This window comes from Diadema antillarum, unplaced genomic scaffold (genome assembly GCF_040938485.1).
Source record: "Diadema antillarum isolate AM-2024a unplaced genomic scaffold, OU_Dant_1.0 scf00000068, whole genome shotgun sequence".
Lineage (NCBI taxonomy): Eukaryota > Metazoa > Echinodermata > Echinoidea > Diadematoida > Diadematidae > Diadema > Diadema antillarum.
Window position 1 is genome coordinate 1,416,011 of NW_027270957.1, and position 27,639 is coordinate 1,443,649.

The 27,639-nt window shown below is 37.3% G+C and overlaps 1 protein-coding gene across 1 annotated transcript; it reads right to left on the reverse strand.

Annotated features, from left to right (window-relative positions):
• Nucleotides 1–2,319: 2,319 nt before the first annotated feature.
• Nucleotides 2,320–27,504, reverse strand: LOC139716627 (uncharacterized). The gene is made up of 10 exons (XM_071628153.1): nucleotides 27,466–27,504; nucleotides 21,030–21,185; nucleotides 20,522–20,601; nucleotides 12,075–12,349; nucleotides 11,517–11,730; nucleotides 11,042–11,111; nucleotides 8,615–8,728; nucleotides 8,020–8,088; nucleotides 6,571–6,669; nucleotides 2,320–3,162 (listed from the first exon to the last, which is right to left on the reverse strand). The coding sequence occupies exons 1-10, from the start codon at nucleotides 27,502–27,504 to the stop codon at nucleotides 3,034–3,036; spliced, it is 1,245 nt and encodes a 414-aa protein (XP_071484254.1). The 3' UTR covers nucleotides 2,320–3,033.
• Between the last annotated feature and the right edge of the window lie 135 nt (nucleotides 27,505–27,639).

Genomic DNA, 27,639 nt, shown 5'->3' on the forward strand with positions numbered 1-27,639 from the left:
ATGAAGTAGAGAAAAGGGCGAGGTACCTGTATGTACATGAATCAGCATTTCACAATTCCTATACATCAACATTTCATGACTGACATAAACATGAAGGAAGAACATAACAATTACACAAAGTGAGGTACAGTACAACAAATTTATACAGCACTGAGCAATGCATGTATATGGAAAGAAGAAACATCACACCATGAAATGTGACTGGAAAAGAAATGTAAATAGCACAGCATTGATACAGATGGTATCTTAATGATACCAGTGGGCAAAACATTTTAGTCATCAGCGATTTCCTTCCTCTTGTCGTATGAAGGACCGGCATACAAGAAATTGTATACACAAACAGGAAAAATTACTATGCCTATTATACAATACCGATGGGTTTTACAACAGCACATAAAAAAGCACGAACACAGCCTGTGTTTTGAAAGGGAAATCACTCTTTTTAGCGGAAGTTTAACAACTGTAAACCAATTTGCAGTAAACACATAACACTTTACGGATAACCAAATTATCATCTAAAACTGAGGAAAAGCAGTTTGCTTTCAGAACATACATGTATATCCAGTAGGTACAAGTACGAAAGCAAAACAATGCACAGCCTATCCATAAAAATAGAATCTTTCAAAGTTACTCAACGAAAAGGACGGCATGATGGCTATATTAAATCAAAGCAAATACACAGTTTCGGTAGGACAGGACTGAAGTAACATAGCTATGACATAATTGGCACCACACTGGACATTATTAATCTAAACAAATATATTCATTGTATGCTTTACAACGATGGTGAATGTGAACAATGTTCACAACAGTGCATAAAACAAGGGGGGTTTGTTTTTTGTTTGTTTTTTTTTTTTTTAATTTGAAGTGCTGGGATGTGCTCAATTTACCACGATATCATGACCATCTATTGGAAAAAAAAAAGACGGGTTGCAAGACTGTGCTGCAAAATCATCATTTGCAGTATGTAGAGAGGAAAGACATATTTTCAGCATGAAAAGGAAGCTTCTCTCCAGCAAATGTGCATTGTGTGTTTCAAAAACAAACAAAATTGCACATAAAAGCAAAGCACAATCATACAACTATTTTGCAACTACAAAAAGGCACTTAATTTGGTGTCATTTCTTCTTCACAAGAAATGGGCTACCCTCTCCCATTCCTGGCCAAGATCAATTTCTAAGATCATGTCAGTACACATTTTGCCTTGGAAATAAAAGCAAAAAAAAAAAAAACAAAATTGGTATCAAACCATTTTGTGCATCAAGTGTGCTGGAACATTTGGCAAATGGGGGATTCAACTCTTGACAGCAATATGCAAATTTCTGTGTCAACATCAGCTCTGAAATATGCAGCCCTTAAGACTTTTCAAGAATAATCCACCAAATCTGGACATGACATAAAATTTGAAAACTGTACTGTGGATGATGACGAAGAAGAAAAAGACAAAGAAGACGAAGAAGAAGAAGAAGAAGAAGAAGGAGAAGAAGAAGAAGAAGGAGAAGAAGAAGAAGGAGAAGAAGAAGGAGAAGAAGAAGAAGAAGAAGAAGAAGAAGAAGAAAAGGAGGAGGAGGAGGAAAAAGAAGAAGAATAAAACTCACATGGTAATGACTAACAACAAACTCTAGAGATCACAATAAATAAATACATCGATGAATATGAATCACTAGTGAATTCAAAAACATTGTTTGATGTCAGCAAAAGGTTAAAGTTAAAAATATATGGAAATATAGATATATCACTCTGAAAATGGAAGACAAAGTGTTATCAGCAGATTTTGTGCTTTTGCTTAGAAGTTGACCTATGAGGGTATGATGCACATCGATAGATTTTTGTCAGAGTAAGAGATGATGATTCCTAATACTGATGAAGCCACATATCTCAGAGGTGGAAACAGCCAGCACATTGTGAAATATGCACACATATCGAACAAAGATTATAAATATAACAGTATTCTTTTATTCATATATACATATGATAAAGGCAATAACAGCAAGTGCTACATTGTATATCATTTGCATCTAATAAAGGATGCAAAATGGTCTTCCTTCAATAAACTCACATATAATCCATCCAAAATGTCATAAAGTAGCCAATGTAAGCCACATCTATGACTGTAACAAAAAGCTTGCATGTGCAAAGTCAAATGATTCAAATTCTTGGAATTATGTCAAGAACAATTGACAGCATTCTATCATGCTCCTTTCATTTAAGGGAATTTCTCCCAAAAGAGCATAAATGAGACAAAAAGAAATAACACAGCCTCTAGAAAATATATTCCTTTGCAAAACAAGAATTTGCTAGTACGTAACTGCTCCAGATTGCATTTGATCATGAAACATTGTGTGTGTACACACAGCTGCATGGAAAGTGACAAATATCTTGTGATGTCTGATTAAAAGTGAATCACATGGAACATCATGCCAAGCAAATTTACACTAGATAACCAACTGCTCCTTGATTTTTCATTTCACCGGGGCATCTAAAAGATTCTTGAGCTCACAAACAAGTGTATTTAACCCAGGGATGCCAACCTTGTAATCAATATTAATATTGCAGTATTCTGAGGGCTGAAAAGGCATATTTTGGTGCAAAACATTATTTTTACCTTTCCTGCAATACATACATGTGTAATATTAAATACAATTTGGGGAAACAGTATTTTCCAAGAAATCTGTGGTATATTTGGCAAAAAAAACAACAACCCAGTATTAAATACTGCAAAAAAGTAACAGTTGGTATCTCTGCTAACCTGACTTTCCTTAAATGCATATTTTGATGATCACAGGTGTATTACCTATACTCTGGTGAACACGCTCAAATTTATTTTTTTCTCAACATTAAGAAAGTGACAAATTTGATAAACTGTAACCCAGTGATGTACATTGATCTTGATCTCCTTGTTACAGACATTCTCATATCGCTAACTTCCACGCAAAGGTTACTCTACATGTACAAGCATGTGCCTTGACACAGCAGAGATTGAACGGATACACAGCTGCACGGGAACAGACGAATCACCCACCCCTCTCCCTCTCATACCGCCCTCAGTGGGTTGTCAGATGACCAGCTCTCGACGGGAATGTTCCTGGGCTTGTCCTCATTGGCTTTGATTGGGTGGCTGCGATATCTCGTGCTGGCCGTCAATGTGGATTCTGGAAGGACCTGGATCATTTTAGGGGAGATGATGCAAACGAAGAAATTAATAAAACCTTCCTAAAAGTTGCAGCAATGGTCATTTCCAACAAAGAAAGATTTTTTTTTTTTTTTTTACAGAGGCTATGTGGAATTTTTATGGTAGACGTTACATTTCATACACTTTAAGTGATATTCTTTTTAATCTGCTAGAAATTATTTATCACCAAATTAACACAAAATCTACAGATTGCAATATTGTCTGGATGAGTAATGTGATAGTAAACTTACAGAAACTTGCTAGGAAATGGCACATCAGGAAATACATGTACGCAATTGGGAGAAAATCATTATCTGAAATTCCTACTTACCAGTAGGCCTACCGGTAATCAAACTGTCAGGCTGATATTTTAGTAATGCAGATGCGTGATCTCACCAAAAGAGAAAAAAAAAATCCTCACTGAAAATCATTCATGAAACACTGCAATATTTATATATCACATATTACACACATATGCTCAGTATTCAATCCTAACATAGCACCAGCCAGCTTATAGACACAATGAAACAACCACATTTTAACTACACAAAAGTGATAATGCAAATGAACTATTTGACCATTGTATTATGGAAAAAAAAAATAATGTCCTCACTGTTTTCTCTTGGAAGAGGGACATTTATTTTATTTTCTTTTTTTTTTTCTTTTTTTCTTTTTTTTTGGGGGGGACACATGGTAGTGAGAGACTTAATGAGATGATGTAGATTGTGAATGTCATGTCAGCAAAAGCTTCTGACTTTTAGATTAACAAAAACAAAACAAAAAAGCGTATGTTCTCTTAAAGGGGATGGCTAGTACCTGATCAGTGGGAATCAGTGGGAATGCTGGGGGATGATTGTTCCAATTCTTGTGGGATTCATTTAAGAGTACATTATATATCTATTGTTGTGTGAAAATTATTTGCTTCAGAATGGTTTCATATTCACGTAATGTGCAGTTTAATGTTTCCAGGTTAGCGTGCCTGGTCAGTGACGGGGCATTAATCTGCACATTTCTTGAAAATGAGACCGTTCTGAAGCAAATAATTTTCACACAACAATAAGCTATACATAATGTACTATTAAATGAATCCCACAAGGATTGGAACAATCATCTCCCAGCATTCCCACTAATTCCCACTGATCAGTTACTAGCCATCCCCTTTAAATAAGCTCGAGCAAAATCAATGATGAAACGTACAATGCACACACCAACAATATAAATAAAGATGATATTACGGATCTCAAATATATAATGTGACGCCATATGATTGATACAACAAACAAAAATTAAAATCTTTACACTGCCATGACTCATAACACATACAGTCAATGCTGAAATTTTCTGAAAGGGGTGCAGTCACAAGTTTCTTCAATGGATGGACCTTTGTGCATGTATCTGTTTTCTTTTATTGTTATATTACTTTTAGACTGTTTTATACTTGATTTTCACATGACCCATCTAAGTGCTGAGTAATTATTGCAGTTTTTCCCATCCCGACACCCAAAAATAAAAATGTGCATCTATAGTGTAGTTATATCTATACACATATACAGTGCACAATATCAACGTGGCTACCCACCATGTAAATCTCCTTAGGCACAACAAAATTGACATTTTGTCATATCTATATGTCAAATATCATGTTTACTCCTGACAAAGTGCACCCAATGATAAAAAAAGATAAAGTAAAAGTGAGGTCAACAATGATGATGGATATAACGACAAATGAAAAACCAAAAGTAGGAAATCTGTTTCAGTAATAAAAAAACAAAAAAAAAAACAAATAGAAGCTGAGGTAATATGATGATAACAAATAATACTTATTCCACCGAATTTGATAAATACACATTGTGTCCAGCCCTTCCTTCCAAAATGGTTCTAAATATCACACCCCTGATTGACAGTGACATAGCTGAATTATGAAAATACAAAACATTTGTGATACGGCTTTTCTCATAAATGGATGTTTCAGCAAAGTATTCTTGAAAGTTTGGAATATACCTACGCTATTCACTGCAAAAAGCATCCCTTCAAAGAAATAGATACAGACGAAAAAATATGAAGTTAACGTAAGACATACAATGTTTTCTAATAGGCGAAGCCAAATAGACCTTTCAGCAAAAAGCCTGGAATGCCAAACATGCCTCAGTATGTTTGCTTTCCTTTCATGAGCATGAGAGTGCATAATTTATGCATTATCTGCTTAAATATGACTCATGCAATAAACTACTTTAAGATCAAATTACAAAGGAAAATAAAAAGTAACACCTTACCATTCTAATATTGCATACTATAGCATTCACCCTCTTGGCATCTAATGTCATAATTTGTCTTGAAATGTTTCTGTAATTTGTCACAACTTCGCCATCCCACACATTTGAAAGTGCAGGCATAAGTTTGCCATAAAACTAGTTTGTATGAGTAAATCTCTACTTGGGTACAGACAAAATTGGACGTCAAACTGAGAAGTGTATCAGAAAATGGATAGCTGGAAAATACAGTATGTAGACATTACTCTGTGTAATTAGACAACATATTGCAGCTGCAAGGAAAATACAGAACACAAATTCAAAACAAGCAATTCTAACTGCCATGCAGTTGAATAGTGTACCTCAACTTCTCAACCAATAGCTGTATGTGCTATGTATGTCTACATGGGCATCCATTTACATTCTTATAAAGTTCACTCATCCTGACCACTAACCAAGGAATAACCTTTAACCATTTCTGCATGGAAGGAAATATTTTCCAATTCATTTCAATCCCTTTCACCAATTAATACTACAATTGGACTTAATTCATAACTTCAGATTTGATGGATTGTTCCAGCATATAAAATTATGAAACTCTCAGCTCAAAAAGGTGTTTTTTGATTGAGTATTCAGAAAGGGCTGGAATTCTCACTGCACACAAAACAAACTTCTCTGGCTTACAAAGGCATTCCTGTATAATAGTAATGTGGGATTCTGCATCTCAGTAAACTGAACAAAGAGTTGAAAAATAAAATGAGCAAAGACTTCCTTTTCATTCTGCAGCTTGCTTCTCTACATTAGCATCGGTCTAGAGGAGAATACAATTCGTGCATCACCAAACAGGAACAAAGAAAGCAACGGCAGTAAAATCAAGCATGCGCAATTACAGATTCACTACATCTAGTGCTACTGCAACCTTAATCAAGAAATGCGTCTAACATAAACACACAAAACAAAAGAAGACTGACATGGCTGTTGAGACTAAGGAGAAAGGCTGAGTGTAAAAGTCGTCCGTAAATGAATGAAATATTATGACCAGGAAATTCATTGTAGAAATAATCTACAATGAATCTTCAGCATCTGCTCTGACAGCAAAGGAGTTACATTTTGCTTGTTTTGCTTTAAAACATTTTAATGATACTTCACCTTGCTAACTTTGGTGTGGTGGTCGATTTCTTTCACCATCTTCTTTTGCATTATCCAGTCGGACGCTTGCCTCGTCATGGATGTTGACAGCTTGCGGTGCTGCAAAAAAAAAATACCAATGTCATGCTCTGTTACATCATTAACTTGATAAACATGCTGGTATGCTTCTGAAAAGGGTGCTTGTTCTCACTGTGTAGGACTGTTTTGGTATAGTGCAAAAGCTGTTATTTTCGTGGTCATATAAATTTGTGAATGAGGAGGTCAGAGACATTTTCGTGACATGTTGTTTTCGTGATTTCACACTAAGGCTATCATAGGTGTACCAATGCCTGTCTGTTCATGCACCAACTTTTAATGAGGGATGCGCTCATCCAATACAAACTAGCAAGCATGTATCCAGCCAGCATTGGTCATAGCTTTGCCCCTGCTCGAGAAATGGGCCATGAAATGAGCATGTTGATATTCATATGCCACAAATTCAACCCATTGGGGGACAGTTTGATTTTGCTACAACACGCATTTCTCATAGACCCTTGCCCGAGTATACTCAGGACTCGTCCTCAATGGGTTAATGCATTCAAGATCAGGTGGCAAAATTTTTGTGTGTTGCTAAATTCACACCCCAACAGTGATTAGTGAAATTCACGAACATTAAACCCTCACGAAAATAACACCTTTTAAAAGAAAGAAAAACATTGAGTGAAAAAAAAAATACAAGAACTAGACTATGCTTGCGTGTACTGCATCTAAACCCACAATCAACGGGGGAAAACAGGCAATGTACAACTGTACGTTAATCCATCCATTATTCCCAATGGATATGCTATATTTAGCCACATCTTTCACTGCACATAATATTAAAGAAACATTCTGCTGGTAGATATCTACTGTAGCACACACAACACCTCGCAGGTAGTACGTTTGCCATCATTGTGTCTTTACATTACAGACTTCAAATCTTAATAGGAGAAAACAGAAAAGCTTCTAATGTAGCAGTCATAATTTGTTCTACCGTAGTACTACACTTATACCACAAATAAAACTATAAATTCAAAACAGGATTCAAAACATAACCCTCCAAACACACTGCAAATATGTATTCTTGGTCCCAATTACACATACTTACATGAATTAATCTAAGAGGCATGAGTTTTAGAAGATGCAACCTCAATGATTTATCAGAGTTTTTCTCTGAAACATTGCTATTCAATCACCTAGCACTGCAAGCTATATGTGGAAGGAATCGAATTGCGTATTTCACACTTTCAATGTATCATAGCATATTGCACTCTATCAATCGGTTTGTGAGTGATGATGCGTTTGATCAAAATACATTGTATGTGAAGTTTGCTAGCCATTTACTGGGTCGGGCGTGCCAACGTCGCACACCTAGAGTCAACTATAAGCACAAATCACATTTGAAATCTCTTACATGAATTATCTGTTTACCTCATCTTGTTCCTTCCTTAATCTTCTCCTCAATTCCTCTCTCTGGGTAGAGCAGGTTGCAACATGATTCTGAAATGAAACCGGTGCAATGACCATCAGTGACATTGGGACATTTTACCATTTTATCCTGACAGAAGTCGTCAGCATGTTTGTAGTGGCCACTGCTGCTATCATTCTTGAGGCAGTGGTGACCAGCATACCCCATTACAACTTGTGACATCTGTAAAGTCCTAATTCTAAAGGTCTCTTGTTTTGCTCACTAACATCATTATGAGACATGAACACACACTCACACACAGAAAAACAAACACATTATTTGTCACTTCCCTCTATGTCTTTCATTCAAAATAAATTAAGCTGTCCATAAACACAAAGCAAAATGTGCAGATAGCCTTACACTCCAGAATAAAAAAAGAAATACATGATAATCATTCATGTTAAATGCACTCAAACATTTTTTTACATAAGCACAATTTGCTGAACAGAAGGAAACAGATAAATGATATTTTTAGGTGAAAATGAAAGCATGTTAATGACATCCCTGAAATCATACACTTGCACTTGTGAGGATAACAAGATGGTCTATTCAACTCACTTGAATTGTCTCGATATCTCTCTGAGATCGTTTGCTTTTGATCATGAGGTCTGCATTGTCCACTCGTAACCTTTCGACCTCTGCCTTCAGCCTCTTGTTCTCTTCAATGACACTCTGCAAAGTCAGAATAAAAATGAAAATAATAATAAGGTATTCTTTATCCAGGGTAGCCTCTTCAGTGTTGCCACTGCTCTAAACGGTGGCAGGGCCCTGCCATTATCATTACCCTAGTATTGCCAGGTACACAATATACACCTGGGTCGAGAGGGACATGGTGGGTAAAAATGTCTTGTCCAAGGACGTAGGCCTAAGCACTGGGCGGGAATCAAATTCGGGTCCTCCGACTGGGAGTCGATAGTCTTATCCACTATGCCAGAGTGCCCCCCAAAGATGATGGCCAACAAATAAGCTAGTTCAGAGTTAGCTCATGGGCGCATTGGTACGAATGACCTTTCTCTTTTCTCAGTCGGTTAGGGGCACTGAACTTGTTTTAGAGAGACATAATGCATAAGCTTTACATAACAATTTATGGGATTCACAATCCTGTTCAAACAAAGAATAGAGTTGCGTAGACCAGATAAGCAGAACGATCCGTCAATTTACACTTGGGAAAGCATCCATTTCATTATTTTGCATTGAATGTATTGACAATCTCTTTCTATTGATATTGCCAAATACCACTTTTGCTGTCAGGTGGATGTGCTGGCAAGCAGCATTTGTAAGTATCTCATGAATAATCATTACATTACAGATGCTTATCCCAGTGAATCTAAAAACCATTATGCCTGTTGGTCCGATTGACCTTGTTTCTGCTCATGCGCAAAGTGGAACTATGAACTGGCTTATTAGTTTCAACAGTTCTCCAGTGCTTTTAATACACTGCCCTTTCCTTCCACACTTCACAACTCTTAACCTTGCACATACCCAGGCACTCAGATTAACTTGTCAAACTTTTTCATCATCATTGAGTCATCTCTCTAAACTTGACCTAGTTGTGAAGTTTTGCAGCCCCACTCTGGTGTAACAGTATGCCTTAGTCTGGTAGAAAGGCTATAATGATATGAATAGGGGGATTTCATAGGGGATTACATACAGGTAGTATTTATGCACTGACAGCTAATTTCAAGACTCCATGCCAGTTAGCAAAGACAGCACTCCATTGTGCATGCCCATCAGCAAACGAAGCACAGCAAGGGTTAAAAGATGTTGCATCTCTTCTATCATAATTAGATATTCATCACAACCTTGTCATTTGTTTTCTCCCTCATGTTCCCTTTGATATCAGCAAAGAGATTTTTCAGATACATCTCACTCAACTCGAATTTGAGAATCCATTACAATTTTGCTGACAAACTGATGACTTCTGCATTTACATTGCTGAAATTACACCTAAAAATGCAAATCAGCTAAATCTATTTTACGTTGGAAGAGTATTACACAATGACTCCACATCAACCATGGCAGTTGCAAATACCCTTGACCCACTCCTCCCACAATTCTCCAAGAGCCTTCAACGCTCCCAAATGAGATTCTTTTATGCACGTCAACATTGAATGGACAGGTTGCTAATCCACCTGTGTGGAAGCAGTCAAGCGGTACATGCATCTCCTTTCCATGGTCAACTACAGTGTAAGTGTGTCATCGAATAATGAAAATATTGATTGGGTGTGAGGTATACATAGAGCGTACACTGATGGGCTCACAAACTCTTTTGTTATACACAAAAGAAGCACCTAAATGGGGTCAGCGAAGTCAGAATCTACTGAGCTCAGCAGCCTTGATCGCTGGATGTACATCTTCATACAAGTTTTATAGCAAATCAAGCGCACACTTGTACATTGGAAAAAGGGCAAATAATACTGTGATACATGCAGTTTTCATACAGAAAGAAAACAGACAGGCCTTATTGATAGAAGAAACTCTAAAATCTTTCTATCAAACCCATATTATTTTTCTGGGCAGCATATTAAGTCAAACACAAATAAACATGAATTCAGGCTACAAATGCAGGCACTCTTGTCTACATTTTTACCAGGTTCCCATATATCAGTTGATGTCATGGGAACCCGGTATATCAGGCTCTTGTAAGGAATGGGTTAACTGACCTTTTGAAAGGTACTACTCTAATCTGTAGCAGGTCACAAATCTCTAGGAGAGAAGTTATCACAGATTACATACTACAGAATGAGAACATTCCACTTTGTAAATATGTCAGGGCATTCCTAGCAGTTTAAAAGTTCAAACTCCCTTAGAATCTTCTTGCAAGTCAAAAACAATATTCTACACAAAATTTCAAATATCATACAAATGACTGGAGCTATATAGGTCATCGTTGTCCTGAACAACAGTGTGATGAGTTTTGATTGTGAGGATGCAATCTTCAGCAACCACAGCATGTGCACATGAAAGAAGTGCAACATGACTTACCAGATACAAAGGATCAACATTCTGTGGATTGATCGGCGCTGACTTCGCTCTCTTCACTGAAGTCTGGGGCCTATTTGGATCACAAAATAAATAGAAATTGAAACAAAACAAGAAATAAATCTAAGGACTACATGTTCAATTTCCAATAAGAGGTATTTTACGACTGATAGGATCAGCTTTGAACTTTATAGGTCATTCTAATTCAATATTTACACAGGAAAGGCTTCAATCCTCTGAAATGATAATGATGATTATGATATAATGATAATGATGATAATGATAAGACAAGAAAGGGATGAGCAACAAATCATCAATGATAGCAGAAATCACTGATTGATTTACATATTTCAAAATCCTTTTTCTTGTAGTCAGTCACCAGAATCAGAATCAGCTACAAACCAATGACGTGGTGGAATTCAACACATTATCATCCAGGCTAGAAGTTTAAGGAATGGTCAGCCTGAGGGATACTAACCTGCTACTGACCAGTACTGGACCCAGCCCTCCATCCTCACTGTCCCCTTCATTGCCCTCCTCTACCAGTGACATTCGTGCCTGCATCCTCTCCTTCTCGGCCCTCTCCCGTCGAAGGTTAGCCTCCTTCTCAGCCTCATACATGGCCTGAAACTTCTGGGCCCGCTCCTGTGTGCCGTTCATCGCCACATGCAGCTCACTTATCCTCTTCTCAGCTGTCCGACGTGATTTCAAATGTTGGGCAAAAGATGAGAAATGCAATGAGCTCCACTTGAAAATGATTATGTTCATGGACAGAAAATGTCAAATGCATTTAATTTGCTGCTATCACAGCTAAAATCAAGAGTATTGTCAGTTCAATTAAACTGTTGCACTAAACAGATATGCTGAAAGGTCATCTTTCAGAGGATTTTCAAGGAAACTGAAATTTTTCCAAAAGCAAGCTTCTATCCTACAATCAGATAGCTGATTACAAAGACACTTTCCTCTGACCACCTACATTTTCTTCCAATGTGACCCTTGAACTTTGACCCACTAGGTCACAAGACTGACCCCTCACCTTCCAGTGCCTTTCCCTCGAAGAGGTCGAGGAGGTCCTTGATCTGCCTCTTGGTCTCCACCAGCTCCTCCTCCAGTTTGTCGGCCTGTCTACCAGACTCCTTCAGGGTGGTCATGTGCTCCTTCAGCCGCGTCTCTAGCTCTGCCTTCTCCTCGTGGAGTGCCACATTGTGATTCAGCTGCGACCGCAGCTGGAACTCCAGTGTGGACTTCTGCTCCGACAGCGAGCTGGACCTGTGGCAAGGGGAGAAATGTGAAGTCTCGACATTTAAGGGCCTATCTCACTGGAGGAGACTTCTCCATGAATGCCAGGGCTGGCCAGTTGCTGCGACTTGGGCAACTCAAAGACAAAAGACAAAAAAACAAAAACAAAAACAAAAATGCTTGCACTCTCACCAAGAAGGGGACTCCACGGCAACTTTAGAGGCATCTGAAAATGAGTAACACAGTATTCACAAGATTCTTGTGATTGCATGAAATATCACCTGTTCATTATCCTCAAACAATTTACTCGTGTATGGAAATAATCATGGATATATAAGATAACAAACTTCTTTATAATCAAAGTTTAGGGCTTATTTGTAGAGTTTTGCTGAAACATGCCTTGACCATATTGTACACATGTAGACAATTATAATAGCTTATTTATTTTTGGCATTTTGAGAATGAAAAACTGTAATCTTTGCAATGGATTCTGTTTCAAGAACTTCTATTGATTTGGCAGTTGTGGTATAATCATAAACAATACAAAAATTTAGTGTAGTTCTTCCTACTGAGCTTCTTTTTTTCTGGTCAATGTGCATGACAGAAAAGAATATAAATCTGGTTGGTTCTTGCAAAATCTGACAGAACAAATATGAAATATTACGTTTGTTACCAATTCATTTCACTTAAGCAATCATATCGAGAAAGCAGAACATAATACATAAGCATGCATTCTTATATTCAAATATGTTCAGTTGAAATCAACACATATGTCAGAATGCGGGCCAAGTTTCAGTGGTTCTTAATGGGAAATGCATACCATTCCATAACTGTGAACAGGAGATGGAAGAACTGACACGAAACTCATCATGAAGGGCACTGGCTAAAGTTCCAATCAGAAAATGAATTCTTGCCTTCATTGCTTATGGAATGGCTTCCAAATTTCGATCTGGTGCAAGGTGGTTAATCTTGTCCAGAACATTGTAAGGGCAGATGATAGGATTGCAAAAGGGGCATTTACAAATTGTAGCACCAATTACATACTTTTAAAAAAAATGAATTCAAGCTAAAGCAAAATTCTGTCAGCCTCTCGATAACTTACAGCGTATTTGTCAGAGACACACATCATACACACACACACATGAACACATATACATGTAATATACTGGTATATCATATATGTGTGACAAATTGTGTGCTGTCACCATGACGTTTATGTGCACCAAATTCCACTGCAGTCAACCAGCACATTCTTTTGAGAGTGCTGGTAGTACCAGTTGTTTGTCAATGACAAAGACACGAACCCTGACTGGAGATAAACAAAACATCTGGCTGCATAAACAGTGCGTGCTTCAAAGAGTGCCATGTTGATAGTCAGATCCTCAACATTGTACACACAAAATATTGGTCATTTACAATCCATTTATTTGCTGCTACAACATATAGATTTTTGCATCATTTCATTTTGTTTTGTTGCTATTTGAAGTAGCCAAGATGAAAAATCTCACATCAACAGATTGCCAAGCTAAATTAGGTATGCACAGTCAAATGAGACATTTTGGATACAACTGCTGGTATGCAGAAGTCCATCTACAAAGTATAAAAGCTTGCTGAAAAGCTGAAATTCTTTAGGGTGTGAAGAGTTTGTTTGCTGTGTTATCATAATCACATCACACAAAAAAAGAAGAGATTATTGTGCATTTGTATATGAATATTTGAAGACCTACTTTTCTGCTTTTCAGCTGAATTCCGCTCAAGGGAGTTGACTCTTGTCATCTGATGCAACCCCCACCCTGGCATTCTTTTATCAATGTGCAAAAATCACTCATGTACTTATAAGTGAGTAGAGCAGTGAAGAAAATTTATCAGAAAAACACTGAAGTGCAAATGTGAGAACTAAAGTCATGCTACAGGTAAGTAACCAGATGACTGTCGTGCACAATTATCAACAGCAGCTGTGAAAACATCAATATGTTGATGTTCTGGTACGTATAGTATGAAATGAAACATTGCAGAGGGAAATTATTCAGCTTGTATCAGTACTGACAAACTTGGCAGTGACTAATTTCATTCTTATTTATATATTTTTCCCAACATATTCAGTGTAGTAGTTTAAACAGAATTGGAAGCTGCTCCATCATAGTTGAAATTAATGGATGATAAAATGTAAGTAAAAAAAAAAAGGTTTACAATCAAACCTTGATGTTACTCATCAGGCAAACAGTGCTATTTTATCATGTCGGATGTACATGTAGGAGTGCTTGTTACTGGTTAGTGGTGAAACTTGAAAGGGGACAGATACTTGGTGCGGTGCTGCTTGTCACAGCAAGTGGCTTGATTTACCACAAAAACAAACAAATAAACAAACAAACAAAAGGAATCAAAATGAACAAACCAAAACTCCAGTATGAAAACAACAATACCTGCTATTTTTCCTGACAACTTTCCTTTGAATGGCAGAATGGAGAGATTTATGAGCAATTGATCATTATTGTAATCCTTTCCATGCTTTTTTTACCCTCTGACTGGCAGAAGCAAAACTTTGAGGTCATGTTATAATGGGCGACTGATCACGAATAAGTCATAAAATGTAGGCACTCAAGATGATGGTCTTCAGGAAAGAACCCTCTAAACACTAGATTGAAAGAGCTTCCTGTCTTTCATGAGATGCTCTAAATGATTTGGCCTTTAAACAGTACAACCTGTCAGTATCACATATGCAAGAGTTGATACTATTGAGCTTTTCCTGCTCAACACATTGACAACATTTTCAGGTCACTCAAATCAAGGATTTTTTTTCTTTTCTTTTTTTACAGCAAATGAAATATGTGAGAATACGAACTAGATGATAAATACCCCTCTCCTCCACTCCCCCCCCCCCCCAAAAAAAAAAGGAAAAAGAAAATGGTCTCCTGAATTACACTGGCAATTGCATTAATTTCTATTAAGCTTTCACAGATGGTTATAACCTCAGTGCGGCCTCAATTCACCCAATGGAATTTACTTACTTCACTGCACTCTTGTATTAAAGGTATCCACTGTTAAGCACTGTTTCCAGTTTGGAAAATCTGGGCTGCATGGTCCCAGTATGCAACCAAAGTCTCTGATATTGTGTCATTATCCGGTATAGTGTTGTACATATATGAAATGAAGACGACTGAAAATAACCGTTACTGTGCTGGCTACATACTAGCTAGTTTTTCTTTGCTTTTTGCTTTTAATGCATTTGAACATCATCTCACATAGTCTACAACATTTGACAACTTCTGAAATTGAATCATCACAGTGTAAAACAGTTTGCCTTTATTTCACACTGCACAATGTGTGCAAGGGTACACAAAGTATAAAAGAGATGGGAATCCCATTGTTTAAAAGCATTAAAAAAAAACAATAATGATCCACTGTGTTTACAGTGTTTACAGATACGTACAGTTGTACATGTACAATATATAGATTGTATAAATGGCTCTTATGGCCTTCCTTTGCTACTAAATGCAAGGGTAAGGAAGCATAAAATTACAGGTATGTCACGAATTCAATTCATGCTGTGTCACGAGTATAAATTGGCAATGGTACTGTACATATCTGTAGATGTGTACACTTCTTATACACTATATATATACCGAATTTTGCAAGTATACCTGTAGTATAGGCATCTACAATATGGGTATCATAGCAAACAGGCCTACATATACAAATGTACATGTACACTGTAATATATGTGTCATGAATGGTCAGTAAAAGTTTGCTGAGTATATATGCACAGGTTTGCATTTGTATAATGCAACACAGATACAGGGCATCCCTGTTACTGTGAACACAGTTACAATCTGTACAATTGAAATTATGTTACACCTCAAAAGAAAATGCAGTAGTAGCTGAGCAAAATTTTCAATTTGCATGTGTACTTAAAGATTTAAGAAAAATTCTATCATACATTTGCTTATAATTCCTATTAAACACCTTATTTCAGAACATGCACATACAACATACATTTCAATGTTCCATTTCAATGGGCCTCATTATTCAGACAGCTCAAACAATTGAATGCATACCAGCATTATTGCGCATAAGATACTACATGTACATATTGTATCAATCCCACTGTACCTCTGACGAGTCCCAAGTATACTCAGGCGGGTGTCTATGGGAAATGTGTGTTGTAGCAAAATCAAACCATCTTCAATGGGTTAAAAACACTGTTTATCATCAAACTGTACAACTGTAGTGCCTCAATTCCAGATATTGTCAAACTGTCCTGACCGACCTGTGTGATGATAATTTGGGAACATGAAACTGTGACACAGAGCTACCCCTTTAAAACAAAGTCAGTACTGAAATATTTTTTCTTTTTTATGAAAAAGTGTGAGCTACATAAACTCAGAATTGTGCAAGCACCTTGAAATGACTCAGTTTTCAGGTCCTTCAAATTTCTAGACACTGTCTATAGTGCATAATGTGTACTGATAACATCTTTATGCCATCCACTCACTGGTGAGACTTGATTTCTCATTACTTTGCTATTATATTAACCCATTGAAGACCAGTGTAGTTCTGAGTGTACTCGGACAGGTTGCTATGGGAAATGTATATTAATATAGCAAAATCAGCCTGCCCTCAATGGGTTAAAGTGTGACTCCACAGCAAACCAGGCGTGGAAGGCCCTGACTCACTACTCCAAGGCCAAAAAACCCCCCTCAATTTTGTGTTTAACATTGAGACTGACATTTACAGTACATTCATTCCTGTCTCCCCTCAGCCATGTGTCTAGTCTCTGTGTCTGGTGCAGTAAGGGTACTGCTTTTCCATCTCATGTCAGAAAAGGGTTCAGCCAAGAAAATGAAACTCATATTTTCAGAGTTCATCCTACTATTTCAAGCAAGACCATGTTTCCTTTCTAAATGATGACACACAAGGAACAAGGCAAGAGCAATTTTTCATCACCAGAAACCTCATTCCCACTGCTACCTCTGATCAGTCTTTTCACCAAGTTTTACTATTCATTGTTGGTATTCAATAAAATAAAGTTATTGAGTCCTTCCTTTTAAGCCTTTTGCTGTTTATACCATCTTGCTTTACAGAATCTTCGAAAGCTTAGTTTCTAAGCTATTTCAATGTAGACCTGTGTAATTCCTAAAGTTGCAACAACTTTTGAATGGAAGTGGAAAGTTCCAATATTGCCTATATCTCTCTCAAACTGGCATAGTTCATACAACATTCCTGTCTGACTTTGTGTAAGGTTAATAACTACTGGTACTTCACACTAACATCTCTCAATCCTACAATGTGTGTGTAAGATATTGATATGCAGTGAAATTCAGAGGTACAAATTCATGAGAACACAAGAATTCCCCCAGGGCTCGACACCAAAGATCAACACTGACAGCCCCTCTTTGGCAAGCCTCCCTTATATCAATCAAGAGTCAGTATTCTGGCGGTAGCAATTGGTGTCAGACTAGACATGTGTCTATGATTTCAAAACCAAAGAGGTTACAGTGAGGAACAAAACAGGACCTGGATATAATTTCAGATTCCTACAAGATTTGAAGGACTGCCTTGTATGCCTAAGGAGTCAGATCCTTTGACTGTACCCTTATCAGAGTTGTGGGGATACCACTGGGGTCTCCCTTCAACATGGGGAAGAGAACCCCAAAGTATGTAAGAATCTTTATATTCAATACATACGGTGCCGGTTTTCACATACCCTTGAAATACAAGCTTCCAAATTTACAATGAAATTTAACTTGCTATGAAGGATGTGCACTTGTGTTTCAATTGCTCACATACATTGTAACATACAAGTGCAACGTTTTATCAAAACTTTTGCCCTATACTCCCGGAATGAATGAGTTTCCCAATGTCAATATTGTTTTTGTTTGCAATGTGTGAGTGTTGTTACAATTCACCCCATCTCAGACACCTATATACATTGTAAACATATACAAACACATCTTACCCCCTATCAGACACCCCATATACACTTGTACATTGCAAACATACATGTATGTACACGCTGCAGGCCTAAAAACACACAAGGCATCTATCCTATTATGTGCAGTTAGCCTTTTCTGCTGTACATTCGACCCCATTGATTTTGTCCATCCAAGAAAACCTCGTTGTCTCCACAAACCACCTCATACTCAATACGGATCAACGACATCTTTGAGAGAATTCCCTCCAAATCTATTACTGGATGTGCACCTTCTTTGGTGAAAACTAGGGCACACCTATTGTTCAACTTTGCAAGCTTAATTCCCCCCTACTAAAATCAATACAGCCGAGACATGGCTTAAGACTTGTGTATTGTAAATTCTCACAAACCGAGCAAAGCTCCCAGAAAACTAATCCCTGGTAAACACACACTCACACACACACACACACAAAAAGAAAACCCACTACAGTCCACAATGCAGAACTGAGTGAATACAATGTATCATAAAAACAAACAAAAGCAAAATAGCACATGGAAAATTAGCAATTCATCAATAATGCTTTAAATTCATGAGTTAACCCCAATGCTAAGTAGAATGTATGTGCAGCACTGTCATATTGAGACTTAAAATCTTTGCTGGACATGCAGACTGGAAAAATACAATTGTACATAAGAATATATGATCACCTAAAACCACAAATACTTTTCTTTTCATCCTTTTTCATTAAACTTTTAGAGCAGTCATGACATACAATGTACATGTACAGGTGTACACAAGAATTTGTTACCAGCTTAACCAGCTATTAGCAAACTTGATGACACGATATAATCACACCTCATAATAGTCCCTACGTGTAGATACACGTACAAAGAGACATGAATTTGCTTGAAATGACCTGCAGTGTTTCTTACAATCAGATATATTCATGACTATCTTTACTTCCATTATATTGAGATGGATCACATTCAACAATTTAGGAAGAGGTGACTGAATAAACATGTGAACTCAATCATACACCAAGGACTTTTTGAGTTGCATATCCACATAGTGGACAGCAACATGATGGTTGTATGAATATGAATGAAGAAAGGCATGCTTCAGATTCGTTCACTCCTCCAGTACCAGAACTGAGAATGCATCAATGAAAGATCACTTTAAACTCAATTCTTGGACGTATGGCACACAATCTAGTGTAAAATGGATAAATGTGCAGCTACAAGCGACTTTGTAAGCACTGCAGCTGCAATATCAATATTATACGCTTACAGAAATATGAGCGAACTTACAATTGTAACTAGACCAGTTGCAATCAGAGGTTTATATTTTTACCAGAAATATGAAATATAGGACCTACTCTTCATCATAATCATCAAACTCAGAGTTTTCGTAACCATTATGATGAAAATCAACATTCTCAGGCTGGTTGGTGTCATAAAGGATTATTAATTCCTTATCACCCAAAATACTCGAAAAACACGGGCCCATGAAGACGGTAATTATTTGTCTACCAAAACTTTTAGGGCCACAAAAACTTTTCTATATAAAACCAACAGACTGAGAACAGGTAACCTACCCACTGAAAGGAATGTGAGTCCATTTGAATACAAAGTTCTTGTCTGCCTACTTCGTTAGCCAGAGAGCCAGGGCATTGAATTACACAGCACATTAAAATTTGGAGATAAGGGAATCATACTTTGCACCGCTAAAGAATTTCAGGGTCATTCGTCATTATCACTCTTATGCACACATGTACCTGAAAACAAACAGACTCTGAAAAATCAACTTCCGCGATATGACACAAAAACTGTTTAATATTTCTTGTGTATGGACAAACAAAAAAAGTTTAACTCTCACAATCCACATCATGATGTGAGAAATCAGTCCATCTTGATTTTCTTTTTTTTTTCTTGGTACCCTCACAATCATTTTCCTTGCATAGTGTGTGTGAAATTCTATACAAGTGAGAAAAAAAAAAATTGTCCCATATTGCAACACATAAGGGCGCCTGGGGTCACACTCAGGTCACTGGTTATGCATTCACAATTCAGAGATTTGAATTGAATCGCTTGCAAACAAATGTTTTTTTTTTTCTTTCTTACCATGTGTGAACAATTGATAAACAAAATGTAACTTTGCAAGGCAATCCAAGCCGATAACTCTTGCATGTGAATGGGCATACTATCTCAAGTGCAACTGATTAAACAGTTCGCTGCTCCAACCATTGAACCATCTTGCTTATTGGTTAAAATGCATTCAGCTGAAACTTCTCAAAACTCAATGTTTTGCCAGAAGGGTGTTTTTTGGTACTCACTGGTTTTCTGCTGTCCTCGTCTCCAGTTCTGTGACAGCTTGGCTCAAAGACTCACACTGCAACCGTATATTTTCCTCCAGCTATGGTGACATAAACAACAACAACAACAACAAAAAGAATAAGTGCAGTGAAAATGAACTGAAATCAATATGGAAAATCTTGTGTGGGCAAATATAAAAGTATGCATAAAAGGCTCTGTTAATTCTCCTACTTTGTAGAAGTTTAGCAGTATGCAACAGAGATATAAAATGTAAAATACACACCTCAAATATCCACTCAATTCTACTTATAATGAGATATTAAGTATTGCTAAATGAATACTAAAATGATTGGACAGAAGAAAAAAAATAGTACAGAAGAGGAAAAAGCGCAGGTTTGAGGGCATGTGATAACACAAACTTGTGAATTAAATTCAATTTAACTTTTCAACTACTTTTGTATATACATTTGTTGACTTGAGCATCTCTGACAAATTTTCGGTTCAGAAGAGTGTATAACTACATTGTACCTTTTTGCTGACTGCTCTTGAGAGCTCCATGTTTTTCTTGAAGCGCTCCTTGTCGACAGCAGATCCATTGCTCTCCACAATTTTCTCGGCCTCTTCAAGGTGCTTGAGGACTTCCTCATTCCTCGTCAAGGTCAAGGAGAGCTGGAGCTGCACCCCCTGCAAAAGCAGCACAGTATGAAATGGGCTTTAAAATCTCTGCAATCTGATTGGTCAATTGTCATGCATTGATTTTTACTGATCCACATTGAGCCATGCATCCAGTAAAATACAAACACATGGCTCAAGTCTTGTATCTAGTGTTGTAGGTGTTCCGGACGCATGATGGGGAAAATGGTTGTATTTCATGAATTCACGGGCCCATTTTATAACACAAATGATGCACAGGCCTATTTCGCTGATCTGTGAGAACTGGATGCTCTCGTTTGACCTTGGAACAGTCTAAAACCCACTCGTGGGTTTAAACAGTTCCAAAGTTAAACTCGCGCATCCAATTCTCAACGATCCACTCTGTCCTGTGCATCATTTGTATTTAGAGCACAATTTGAATGATGACATGATTTGAATTTGATGACACACTGAATTACTGTACGAGGTGGTATGAGAGAAACAATATCAGCAATGAGAATCTGCAAAACTGCTTTCCTCATAGCAACACCACAGAGGTGCAATATGTGTATGTACAGATGTTTTGCTATTGCACCTGTTCAAATAGTACGATCACATTGCATGTCTTCAACATAGACAGGAATTGTGTACAAGGTGCAGGTATGCACCAAACTGCAAAAACAGAAACTCTCTATACACTTTATTACTTTTGAATGGCTATGCACAAAATGTGATAAAGTAATCATTTAAAAAAAATAAAGAAAATTTGAAGGTATCACAGGAACTACATTTGTAAATCAAGAAACAAAAATCAAAGAATTTGCTTCATTAACATCCTGTACATATTTGTGTGATACAAAGCAGTACCTTGCCTTTGTTTTTCAATGCACTGACTCATACAACGTACTGTACCAAGGACAGACTAACAATTACATGACATTTGCTGGTACATGTAATATGCAGCCCTACATGTGAGTTTAAATTAGGTCTAATATCATCATTGCTCAAGCGATTCATTAAATTCAAAGATTTTTCTTTTCTTTTCCTCCCTGCAGACAGCTGAAGGCAAACTTACAATACAAAAGTCTAAACTTGATTGGGCACACCTATGGAAAGGTTGTTTTCTGTTGCTGTTGCTGTTGTTGGGTTTGGTTTTTTTTTAATCCCAGTGAGGAAGTAGTTGAGTGTACGGTATTAAAGATTTCAAGACAGCTCATTAGTCTGAGTTTGAGCAAAATTCTGACTTTTGACTGCTTGAATTTTAGCTATCCATTTGCTGTTTCCACTCTACAAAAATACCATATTAAAATACCAGTCCTGGCCATTGGGAGCTGTGATCTAAAAAAAGAAAAAAGAAAAAAAAATGTTCAAGATGTCACACTTGATGTATGCGTACTGTACATACTGTAAATATTTTGCAATAAAGCCAAAAATATAAGGAGATATCACTATTTTTCTCAATAAACCATAACTGTAGACAGTTTAGTCGAGAAACATTTTTACTATCTACTGTTCACATCTTATATATAACCCTATCAACAATATTATGTATACTGATTAAAATTTTTTCATTGGTTGTTTTCATCCCTTACTAACATTTGAGAACTATTTTGAAGCACTTAAGCTGGATTTTTGTTTCATTTGCAAAGTTACGGTAAATAATATGCCTTTAATCTAAAATACAAGGGATGTACAAGTTCTGTATAAATGTCAGATTCATACAAAATGATGATAATTTCACTGCCTTGCTTTGTCTTGTGTTTCTTCAGATGATACATGTGTATTATGAAGTTTCTGATATCCTTGAATTATCTCTACCAGATCCCAGGCAAGGTGTTTTTGTTTTTTTAACAAAACATGATCCATAATAGCTGCATTTCACACAAGTTGTTATAAGCTACTGAAATCCTTGTACCTAATTGGCCTCGAGCAAATTTGTTAGAAAAAGAAAAATATCAGATAAAATGCTTAATGAAATGCCCTCCTGATAATGATCAACACTGTATTTATAACTGTCATTATTCGTCCAGTATTTACTTTAAAACTCACATCAGGTTACTTCATACCTGATTGTTGAATTCGTTTTTGTTTGAGGTTTCTTTCTTCTTCTTTTTTCTCAAAATAAAGTTATCATTGGAAATAACTAAAATTCTTACAGAAGTACTAAACTCTTGTCTGGTCAGTACAATCTGATAGGCAGTGATTTCCCCTCGTTCTCGTTCGCCTAGTTTCTGGGCAAATTTGCTGTGTCCTATCTTGCCAGATCGATGACAAATATCACTCTTTGAATGCCAGCATTTATTCATTTCCTTAAGTTGTGTTTTATAAACAAAATAAAACAAAACAGAGAATACACAGATTTTCATTAGAATCCCTGGCAAATGAAACATACCTCAAGTTTGTTTTTTCAAAGGGCAATCTGATGCAAAGTTATACAATTCTATAGATAAAAAATTGAAACGTGTAGCATTTAATATTCATCCACATGTGGTCCAAATCATTACAATATAGCTCAAGGACACGTCAGATGGGAATGGGAGAGGTATCAAAATTCAAAGGCTTGGAGTCATGCACAAAGGTTGACCTACATGTACTGCACTCAAGCAAACAATAGCATGCCAAGGGAAGCGGCACTAGATGACACTTTTCTGTAATGGATATTTGCTAACAGCCGCACCACTGAAATTATTTCTGTTTTGACGCTATACTCTGCGAGGTTGTTAACCGATATTTACATGCAAGCACACAGGGTATCTTGGCAACCCTGCTAAATATTGGCATTTTATTTTCACACGCAGCTGAAATTACCAAGCATGCTACAAACAGTGCATGTGTCAAATGTACACAGAACTTAGATTTTGAATGCACTTTTGAAAAATGGTAGCTGAATGAAGGCAACATTCTCATTATTATTCGTATTATTATCATTATTATTATTATTATTATCATTAGTATTATCAATATAATTATTATTGTAATCATTATTTATTCGGCATTCAAGAAGATATTCATTATTGAAGCCAGTAAAAACTTACATTGTTCTCATTAAATGCTGAAATTGTTTCACAGAAATGTTGATTTCATGAACATGAATGCATCCAAAAGGAATGAAATACTGCCTGTTGTAATCGTATGATACACACCAGGGGTGGATTCACGAATTCCATTCAAGGGGAGGCGCCTTTACAAAATTAAAGGGGAGTGCAGGTGCCCTCACCCCATTTTTTTCTTTTTATTTCTTTTGTTTTGACAAAAAATAAAGAGGGGGTGCACACCCAGTATATTAACCCCCTCTGGATCTGCCACTGCACAGTGTGCACAATGCTACAGTATTTCTACTCATGCACTGAACTGTTTTCCAAGTATATTAATCTGGGTTTACTTGTTCATACATAATTTCTTGTTAGATTGGGGGAAAAAATACAGTGTTCCTCCTCATATGTTGCATGAAAAAAAATTGATGACATTAATTGATGCAAAGAATATTAATACTAACATTTGTACTGTACAAGTGTATATCAAGCCTACCAAGTCTCCACCTGATGCTTTATACTGTACCTACCTAGAGCCTACAATGTACCTCATGCCTCAGGTGTTTTTTTTTTTTCATGCTCACACATCCAACAAGCTTTCAGGGGTGTATCCAGGATTTTTTCTGGGGGGGTCGTAATCACAATTTTTGGACCTTTTGCGAGGGAGCGGACCGCCAGAGGGGGGGGGGAGGGTATGGGGGGGGTGTCCCCCCCCCCCCCTCCCACGCTAGGGAGTTTTTGAATTTTATATCTTAAAATGGGGCCATTTGGTGCATACAAAAGTGACTTTTTCGGCATACTTACATGTAGAAAAGAACCCATTTATGTTAAAACTGGTGATAAAACCTGAGTTGGTCCAGGGGTGTAGCCAGGATTTTTTCTTGGGGGTCGTAATCACAATTTTTGAACCTTTACCTTTGTGAGGGAGCGGAGCGACCAAGTGGGGGAGGGTGTGGGAGGGGGGTATCCCCCCTCCCACGGTGGGGAGTTTTGAATTTTATATCTTAAAATGGGGCCATTTGGTGCATACAAAAGTGACTTTTTCGGCATACTTAGAAAAACTACTTTATGTTAAGACTGGTGATAAAACCTGAGTTGGTCACTTACAAGTTTGTCAATCGGTAAGTTGAAAACTGCATTTAAAAAAAGTTGCTGACTAGCTACACCTTCCTATTAAATCCTAGAGTATATAGTAAAAAGTTTTGCGGACCGTTTAATACAAGTATTCCAGAGTTGACGATACTCCCAGAGCTAGTCAATCCTGCCTAACTTTGCCTCCAAACATAGTAAGAAAGTAGAATATGCACTTCAATCTCAATCCAAAAGGACAGGAGTTGAAAACATGAGTATGAATTACAACATTCTCCTTACAGGACAATCGATAGGTTAGGCCATAATTCAAACGGCCGCGGTTGTCATAGGGTAAGGCGCGAGTAATAAGGCCGGCTGTAAGTGTGTAGTCTAGGCAACTAGTTCGATGAGTTGCTGATGGGAGACAGGAAAATCAATAAACATGGCAGCGCGGCTTAAGCCTAAGAAATAAGTTATGGCAGATTAAAACTAAGTTACGAAATTTACGACGTTTTTGACAATTTGCTAGAACACCACCTGGTCACTTTTTTCCCCTGTTGTATACAGGGTAAAAAGCCCTCGAAAAACATAAATGTCCGTCACAAAAAGTGGACCTTTTGAAAATTTGGGGGGGTCGTACGACCCTCCCGACCCCCCCTTGCATACACCCATGGCTTTGACTCATATCTCACAACATGAATTCCACTAACTCAAAAAGTCATATTTTGAGAAAATATTTTCTCAACCAGAATAAACCCACATACATTGTAGTGTATTCTGAATGCAAAAAATGTTACAATTTACAGCATAAAAATGCCAAAGCTTCTAATACCATGGAGGGGCATACATACCCTCCCCCCCCCCCCCCACCCACCCAATTGCTGAGTCCCTTGTTTCAGAACAAATAGAAGAGATGTGAGGTGATTATAACTGCTTCATCTACTTTCACATACAGTATGTTGTATGTGGTGATGCCGAATTACTCTTTGGTGAAAAAGTTCTAGATGGACCTTTAGAATACCATTGTTTTGTTTGACATTAATGCAACACATGAGTGAAATTATTGTACAGTTGTACACATGTACACTGTATGGAATATTGTACACATCTTGTATCGCATGTAATACGATTGCAATCATACATGACATGTGCACAAGTATGTCATTTAGAAATCTAAAACTGCAAACATACAATGTACAACTTCAAATACAGTAGAGTATTATAGACAAGAAAAAACATCTTAATTTTGACTTGATCAAACTGTCATCAATATTGTAAATGCAATGCAAATTAGTTTCCCTTCAAATGAAATAACTTCATGCATGCCAGGCATAGGGCCTAACACTTGTATGTTCTCTGAAGAGAAGAGAAAAGTCACCTTAACTAACAAGAAAAAACAAACAAACAAAGAAAAGGTCAAATGCCAGGTCAAGATGATTTGGTTATGAATTCATTCATTTTGCTAGTGTAGTAGTGATCTACTATCTTCCCTCTTCTAAGCAAATTAATATTGGTATGAATTGCAATGAATGAACTTATGCAGTTATGGAGACTTGGTTTTCATAAATGTAGATCCGCAATTTCCCCTTTACCAAGTCGTAAACTATTAAATGTTCAGGGTAAGTTAGGTCTTTCTGCCACAAGTGATTGTGATTAGCCTACATGTACCACCACCAGACAATACTAAAAAATTGAATAAACTAACCACATCTGCCATTGGTTACACAAAGTATAGGCATATCAACTTAATAACATCGTAAACAATCAATCACTATTGCGTATTAAAAGCAATTTGACACTTTTCATTGCTTCCTGGTGCAGTATTGAGACATTAATCAGGCGCAAGACAACTGTTCAGGCTGGTATGAACTCAAAGAACCTGAGCCCAAGTACTAATTTACATCGCATAGCCATAGCTCTCCGGAGAATACCGTACAGTGCTTTACGAACAGCTCAGCGAGAGCGTTGGTTGTTGTCATGGGACCACACTGCCCTCGCCACGTACAGAGGCTACCACCGTGCGCCGATACATACAACTAGCGAAAACCAGAACACCAGCGCATTAGTGGAGTTTGGCCAACTTTCGAAACCAAAACAACATATCCAGACATACTTAACATCAGCACTGCCTTCATAAAAAAATGTGGATAGTACTCCAAAATGTTCCTATGGCTTATGCTTTGGCTGAAAGATAGGAAAGTTAGGAAAGTAATGAATTAAAGACGCACCTGTAACTTTTCGCAGACGTCTGTCACATCGCTCGCCATTCTTAGTGTGGAAATGTGTGTTTATGTACAAGTGTGTGTGTGTGCATATCACAGCGTGTAGCCTGCACCACTCACCACTCATAGCAGCTCGAGCAGAAAGCTTGAATGTGTAGCACTCCAAACCCCAGGACAGGA

What these genes read in the sequence shown, in the direction of transcription:
- LOC139716627 (XM_071628153.1), bottom strand. Translation starts at nt 27,504, where the DNA reads ATGGCGAGCGATGTGACAGACGTCTGCGAAAAGTTACAG. An exon ending in ACGTCTGCGAAAAGTTACAG is followed by an intron (nt 21,186 to 27,465) that starts GTGCGTCTTTAA and finishes CTGCTTTTGCAG; the next exon opens with GGGGTGCAGCTCCAGCTCTC. An exon ending in CCAGTACTGGTCAGTAGCAG is followed by an intron (nt 11,112 to 11,516) that starts GTTAGTATCCCT and finishes TGATCCAAATAG; the next exon opens with GCCCCAGACTTCAGTGAAGA.